This window comes from Camelina sativa, chromosome 4 (assembly GCF_000633955.1).
Source record: "Camelina sativa cultivar DH55 chromosome 4, Cs, whole genome shotgun sequence".
NCBI lineage: Eukaryota > Viridiplantae > Streptophyta > Magnoliopsida > Brassicales > Brassicaceae > Camelina > Camelina sativa.
In genome coordinates this window covers 21,149,396-21,157,137 of record NC_025688.1, presented here as the reverse complement: position 1 = coordinate 21,157,137, position 7,742 = coordinate 21,149,396, and the positions used below count along the sequence as shown (strand labels likewise).

The 7,742-nt window shown below is 32.6% G+C and overlaps 1 protein-coding gene and 1 long non-coding RNA gene across 4 annotated transcripts; one reads left to right on the top strand and one right to left on the bottom strand.

Moving 5' to 3' along the window:
• On the bottom strand, positions 866-1,934 carry LOC104781583 (calmodulin-binding protein 25-like). The gene has a single exon (XM_010506297.2). It carries the CDS (start codon positions 1,827-1,829, stop codon positions 1,065-1,067), a length of 765 nt encoding a protein of 254 aa, XP_010504599.1. The 5' UTR covers positions 1,830-1,934; the 3' UTR covers positions 866-1,064.
• Positions 3,441-7,230, top strand: LOC104781582. Of its 3 annotated transcripts, XR_002037750.1 has the most exons (3): positions 3,530-3,795; positions 4,132-4,929; positions 7,017-7,230. It is a non-coding gene; the product is annotated as an uncharacterized LOC104781582 (long non-coding RNA). The 3 variants fall into 3 exon arrangements; XR_002037751.1 differs by lacking the exon at positions 7,017-7,230 and having other exon boundaries at positions 3,441-3,795; positions 4,115-5,131; XR_002037749.1 differs by lacking the exon at positions 7,017-7,230 and having other exon boundaries at positions 3,446-3,795; positions 4,132-5,131.

Genomic DNA, 7,742 nt, shown 5'->3' with positions numbered 1-7,742 from the left:
ACGTTACGTTTTGTTAATAATGGGCAAGTTTAATCTCTAAACGGGAGATTGGTGGTGTGTCGTGTAATTCAGGAATCAAAGAATCAACGCAAAATGACGATTAACAGTCAAACTAAGAACACAACGACTGATGATGAATTGATGATCAATGCTTCCTATTTTGTAGCATTGACATTGACTCACTTTATAACTGACCCTGACCCTAAGAAGGTGTTTGAAAAAAATAAAAATTGAAACTTGGAATAAACTTCAAATTGTTTTACGACTTTTCTCATATTATAAATTAATACATATATTACTAGTCTTTAAACTTTAGTATGTGTTTTCTGATCACCAAACCCATTAGGAGAGTTTATTATAACTTTTTTTTTTTTTTACGATGTAATCTTTTTGACTTGGGGGTGGTTGTTGTCGCATTATCGTTTACTTTGACATGCTCTCCTTCCTTGCAGTAGTTGTTGAAAGCTAATCTTCTCTTTTAGTGCTAAATTATTTGTTGTTGTTAAACACTACGCTTAATTCTGTTCATGTTAAGATTTGGTAAGAGAAAAAGGAAAAATAAAAAATACTCATATGGATTTGTATCAAGTAATGGAAACATTATTGTAGTGGGGATAAACGTAAATGATTGTCTTATGTGTGATTGTTTGCCAAAAAAAAAAAAAAATGTGTGATATTGACAACATGTATGTTCATGGGACCATCAAAGATATTCCCCCTAAAGCTTCTTCTGATGAGATGAAAAAAATCTAATCTTACATTCTTACCTTTACGGCCTTATATTATCATCAGTGATTAATCATAAACCAAAACTAATCACTGAGGCTGATTGAAACGATATATGATTAATGACGAAATTAATGAAGATTAAAAAAAAAAAAGTTTTTTTGATTAACCATATGATTCCTCCAAAAGTATGAACAAAGAGAATCCCATAGCCACAAAAGCTAAAGGATGAAAAAACAAAGATCATTCATAGAGAAATACAAAGATAACAAAAAAAAAAAAGGATCTAATTAAGTAAAAAGGATTACATCTACAAAAAAAAAAACAGTAATTAAAAATTACATAACTGTCCACGATTCAAGAGTTGGGAAGCTCGGGTAACTATCTAATTCCACGGCGGACCCACCACTGACGTTCCCCGGCGGCGTCGTCGTCGTCGCGGCACTTGACTGAGGATGAAACGAGCCGATCTGAGCTGATACAGAACCCAAATCTGTAACGATGTTCTCTTGGTGATGGTTAGACAAAAACGACGACGTATCAAGTGTCGGAACAGCTGAAGAAGACCGATCGAAGCTCCCGCACGACGGTGGCAGTCTACTAGAGAGCCTATGCGGCTCCGGCTTCACAAGAGGAGCGAAAATGCCGTTAGGAGAACCACCGATGAACTTAGCTCCGGTGACTTGCTGAACCATCTGCCGGAAATTAGCCGCGTCCGCCGTTATAAAAGTGGTCTGAGATTTCTTCGACGAAACTCGAGATCGGCGTTTCGTCTGTTTACCACCGGAAACACCAGGACCACGTTTCCGTTTCCCTCCACCACCACCACCGGCGCCGGCGAGTTCCGGATCTGAGCCGAAAGAGACGTTAGAGAGAGTCTGAGGAGGAGAAAGATCGGAGACAACAACGGCAGTTGGAGAAGAATCGAAGAAAGAAGAAGGAGAAAGAGGTGAGTCGGTTGAAGTGGAGATGGATCTGTGAAGAGCTTTAGCGATTATATCACTATCGTGAGAGAAGGAATCAGAGATTAGCCATGGATCTATGTTGAAGCTTTGACGGAATGACCACGGTTCAACGCTCGCTAATCCCTCCGACGACGCCATGACTCACCGGAATATTTCGTAATCGGAGGTTTAAAAAAAAAAAAAAAAAAAAGAGCTCTCTCTGTTTTTTTTAATAATTAATTAATATTTGAGAGATGAAGATGATGAGATAGTGAAAATTAAAAATGCGATGATGAAATTGGAAGGAGAGATAAATACTTATATAAATAGGACGGCGTAGAGAGAGAAACCGCGTAGAGAAGAGAGAGAGAGAAAGGTGAATAAGACACGCGTCAGCAGTATTGTACGGAACTCTGACTCAGCATCTCTCTCTCTCTCTCTGTTCGTCTTACTAAGCCCAGTAAGTACTTACTTAATTAAGGATTATGGCGTTCGCTAATCTCTTCGGAAGAAGATAAACAATTCAAACTTTGAAGAAGCAAAATCAAAATTAACGTAAGGGAAAAGCTATAGAGGGTTACATAAAATGATAAATGCAAGTAAAATATCTGAATATATGTATAACCTATATATTCAACAATATTTAGATAACACTACTAGTATTTTGTTGGGTCAACAAATTTTAGTCACACTATACTATTATAACTTTTAAGTGGTTCCTTTTTTTTATTTTCTTTGTGTTGATTTTTGTCAAGCTTTCAAATTTTATGGCCAGTGAGAGAGAGAAGCATCGTATTTAATTTTTGTTTCCTTTTATATATTCTAGTGGGACAAATTATGGCTAGTGATTTGTTTTCTGTCTAAATCCATATACCACCACCAACCTACAAACAATAAAACAGAACATATATACACAAATATCGTAAATTGCAAGGGAATCGTTCATTAAAAGAGAAAGAATATAAGCTGATCATAAATCCTCCAACCATGGTTGACCAGTTCTACAACTTTTTTAATACTACTATAATTTCAGTCATTTTCTTGTGGATATCCATACATATCAATATATTGTTTGACCTATTTAATTTTCTTTATTTTCAATTAGGTGGACTAGTGACAATTTTGTGAAGCCAGTGAGTGGCAAGTGTTATTTAATATTTTATTTTGTTGAAATATACATTATAGCTGATGATGTTTTATTTTTATCAAATGAAAGTTTTTAGACAGTTTAACTTTTATCACTAGTCTAATTCTTTGAACCGGATTATTTATTTTGGATCAGAGGCACCATGTGAATGTTTTATTAGCTTCTAGATCCTTAGTAATGAAAATAAGCTATAAGTTTCTTGAAAATAAGATATATGTGTCCCTTTGTCAACTTGTAAAATCTAGAACATACAGGTCGATTAACTCCAGTTAGTAGTTTGTAACTCAAAGTCTAAAAACTAACAAGTGTTTAAAAAAGCGACAGATATAGTTTCACCATTATATGATGAAGCTGTAACGTGGGGAATGATCGGAAGTGAGTATGAATGAGGCTTTTTGCATGAAACATGCATGCATGAACTGGATCTGAAATACTAATGATTATCTTATCTCTACCACGTCATCAATCTCCTCCTCCTGTAAAAACGCGTTTTTTCACGTATCCCGATGTCTCTTTCTCCTGAGAGCATGGCCAGTGGTGTTTTATTGGGATACTCAGACTATTTTTAAGCCAAAAAAAAAAGAAAAATTAAAAGAATTGGCCCACAAATTAGTAGAACCGTTACTGTGCAGAGTATCGGAAAAACGCTGGAAGCAACGCTATGTGGCAGCTTCTGGTTGGATGTCTTTTAAAAGATAAAAAACCAATTTTTTTTTTCATTTTCTTTTCCTCTTTTCCCGAACTCTCTCTCCTTCCTCCCTCGACGAACCGATGAATCTCTTCTGATTCTTCAGTTTTCATAGATTTCCTTGAATCGATTGGTTTTTACGGTAGACTTGCTCTAAGAGACCCTAAAACCCTCTGTTGTGTTGGCTTGTGACTTGCTCTTAGACAATCTCGATTCTCTCTCTCTATATTCGTCGAAGGCAGACGACGACAAATTTCTCCGACAAGTCTCTGTTACTCATCAATCTCTTGGTTAGTAAGCTGAATTGGATTTAGCATCTATCGCCTTCCATTTGTTTTTTTTCCATACTTTATTGACACAATCGCTTTGAATTCACATTTCTTCTTGGTGGTAGATAATAAAGCTATAATCCACATGTGGAATCGAAATGTGTAATAGTATAATCTGCTGTTGTTAGTTGTTTCTCTCGCGTAATAAAAATTTCAGTGATTGATTATTGCTTGTGGGAATGAGAATATCTTTGTTGTGTATTCTCTCGGTACACTATCCTTAAACCCTTTGGCTTATGCAATTGCATGATCTATGTGTGGAATTGAGATGATAGATCAGTGTTGTTTTTTCCTCAGATGATTGCTGGGCCAAAATTGCTCGTGACATATATCAAGGTATTAAACCCATCTTTTTGTTTCCTTGTTTCACTTCTTGTTCTGCAGTTTTGCTAGTTTTGATCTAATATTTGCTTTCAGTTTTTGTTTGAACAAGGTAATTCATTGAAACTGTGAATCTTGTTTGATTTAGATTAGGTGAAAATATTGAATGCTTGGTAGTTGTGAATGAATGAATCAGTGCTGAAGATTATAGGTGTGATAAGCTTTCTTCAACTGATATTTGTGTTGGTTCCTTTGGTTTTGTTTCATAAGTCTGTGCAAAGTTTTGTTCTCCCTCTGTGTGATTTATAGGCTGATTCTCTGTTCTACTGTTTTGTTCTTTGATCAAAGCTTGAATCGGTTTGTGTTATGTTCTGTTCTTTATCAATGTTATGCTTTGTTCTTTGATCCGTTTATGTTCTGTTATGTTCTTTGATCAAAGCTTGAATTGGTTTGTGTTATGTTCTGTTCTTTATCAATGTTATGCTTTGTTCTTTGATCCGTTTATGATCTGTTATGTTCTTTGATGAAAGCGTGAATCGGTTTGTGCTATGTTCTGTTCTGTATCAATGTTATGCTTTGTTCTTTGATCCGTTTATGTTCTTTGATGAAAGCTTGGATCGGTTTGTGTTATGTTCTGTTTCAATTTTCTACGCTTTTTCATCAATTTGATTTGTTCTACTGTTTTTTTTGAGGTTTAATGGTTGAGCTGTGAAAGAAGCTGGAGGGAAGACTAGTGAGCCTGAGATTTTCCCTGCATCAACTGATTCTCGATATGTATGTCTCAATCCTCAAGGCTTACACATCATATGTTTTATATGGCATTGTTTAGGATTTGAATGTCTGAGTTTTTTTTTTTATGATTACTGCAAGTATTGAGAGAATGAGCACATAATTTTTTTCAACTTGCAAAGCAGTTTCTGTTTTATGATTGAGAAACTTATGAAGGTTTTTCTAGTGGAAGATGATTTTGGTTTAAGTTCTTATTAGGTTGCTTAAATTAATTTAATATTAATTATATGATTAATTTATTTTTGATTAACTCATATGGATTACTCCATTGGCCATGGTCTCACTTCCCTTACACATTACACTGTCCCCACCGACCCATTCTTCCTTTTTCTCCTCCTTTTCAAAATATCAAAATCTAATTCATTTGAATTGCACATGTCTTTGTTCTTTTTTTTAAAGAATTTTTATATATAAAGAATTTATATATATATATATTTATAATCCACCAAATAGTCTATACTTTTTTTTTCTTTTATATTTCCAATTATCTTTACTGACTTTATTATATATATATATATATGTGATTCTACATATATGTAGGTCTATAGTCTCCGAACTACAATAGACGGATTGGGTTTTGCTAAGTGTTGAGTTCACTAAAATAGAAGCCACTAACGAATAATTTAATTGCAACTTTCTTTATTTTCGTGATGCAACTTAATTATATAATCTGGTTGTTTTCATCGATGCATATTGTTTGAACAAAATTAATCGATTCGTTTAGAGACTATGGAAACAGGAAATAAATGTTGAATAATTGCTTTTATTGATCAAAATATCGAGCTCAAATACAAGAGTTTAAGGTACAACAAGTCAATTTAGGAACTGTAGCAATGTTTTGGAATTGAATCGTGTGGCTGTGTTTTTAGTCTCTTGTTTCGCTCTCGATTTCATGTCGTATTGTGTTAATATCGCTCCCTTTTTCATAGAGAAGTGTCTTTACCCTAATCCTCGTGGGATTTGGATTTGAGTAACCACCTCTACATAAGATAAGGTCGTTTCGAATATTCTCCTGAAGAAATAAACTCGAATATTCTCTTAATATACTAGTAGCCATATCCCGTTGCGACCAGTTTTAACTCAATATTTATTATTACGGTCAATATTGACTCAATATTCTAGAGAATGCATAATTCTTCATTATTTATAAAATATGTTATAATTATAATAGAATTTATCTATTATAGTTTACATGATCAAAATTATGCCCAACATATATAGTTTAGCATCAATATAAAAAGCATATCAGCATACCGTATTATTACATAGTAGTATTTATTTATGTCAAATTAGAAAAAGCATTTGTCCTGATATTCAATAATATTGTCTTTTTAACTTGTCTTGTGCGTCTTTCAACGCATGTTCCCAGTGTTATCAAGCGCGGAATCTTGGTCTTGCGATGTCAGAAAGCAAATATTAGTATATCACTAGTAGTACATTTACTTATTTGTTTACGGACATCAATATCTAACTCACTTTTATTCCACGTAAAAACGTAGTTAATTGAATCCTTAGTCTATATTTATACATCGATGAGTATATGATTTAAAAACGTATTTGTTATTAGTACTAAAATTGAATAAATTCCCTTTTTGTATAACTAATTTATAAGCAGCTTTTTGTTGTTGTTGTTGTTGTTGTCGTTGTTGTTTACTATGCGAATATTTCAATTGTAATGAATACGAGACATATGGTATCTTTGTGCGAGTACACATATGTGGCATTATCTAAAAAGGTACACAAATAATATGGTACAGTACTACTTGTAATTGACTAGGTGTTTGTCAATAATATCCACTAAATTATTGAAAGAGTCCTAATTAACTTACTTATTTCGCCCACGAAAATTAATATTTTCACGAGGGAGTAATACATACATACATATATAGTCATATATTATATAATATGTACTTGATTGATATATAGGACGAAGCTGATTGCGTGAAGAAATTAGTTAAGTTGATTGGATTGGTAGATAAAGAATCTCATAAGAATACAAATGTGTGTAATACAGTATATACACAGAGATATAAAATATGGATTGGAAACTAATAAATTCTGAACAATTACAGAGTTTGATGATATAATATAAAGCGAAGAAGATGGACCCCGTAAACAAAAAGAGATGGACCAATCTTTTACACAACTCTCTTCGTTAGACTCCGAATGGAGATAGTGTATCAGGCGTAGCAGATCTAGCAGATCTAGAAGATCAAAACGGAAAAAGTGAATCTAGCGGATTTAGTGAAACAAGTGTGGATCTAGTGGATCAAACAGTTTAAAATTTATGTTTGAATGGTAAAAATGGTTCAAAGTACTGTACAAATTTAAAATAATATATTTCAATTTTAAATTAGTATTTAATTTTTCATAAGTAGATTCTAATTAATATTGTATTATATGAATATTAATTATTTTTACATACTAAATTTGAGTTTTCTTATAATTTTGTATTACATTAGTGTGTAGACATGAATCATAAATCTTATATAATTGTGTATATATATAATATATGTTGATGGTATAAACATTTATAATATTATACATATACAATTATAAACCTTAGTCAAAAGCATAAAAATATTATACATATACAATTATAACTTTTCCTCACTAAAAGTTTACAAACCTTATTTGCTATTAAATTTTTATTCATAATATTGTCTTATTAACATACTTAGATCTCTATTTTTTAAAAGAAAAACATAATTACAAACATGTTAAATCTCTATGTTATAAAATAAAAACATAATTAGAAAACATGATATATATAATAAAAAAATTTACTAGCATTTCTT

Coding starts and splice junctions, on each gene's coding strand:
- LOC104781583 (XM_010506297.2), bottom strand. CDS start 1,829: ATGGCGTCGTCGGAGGGATTAGCGAGCGTTGAACCGTGGTCATTCCGT.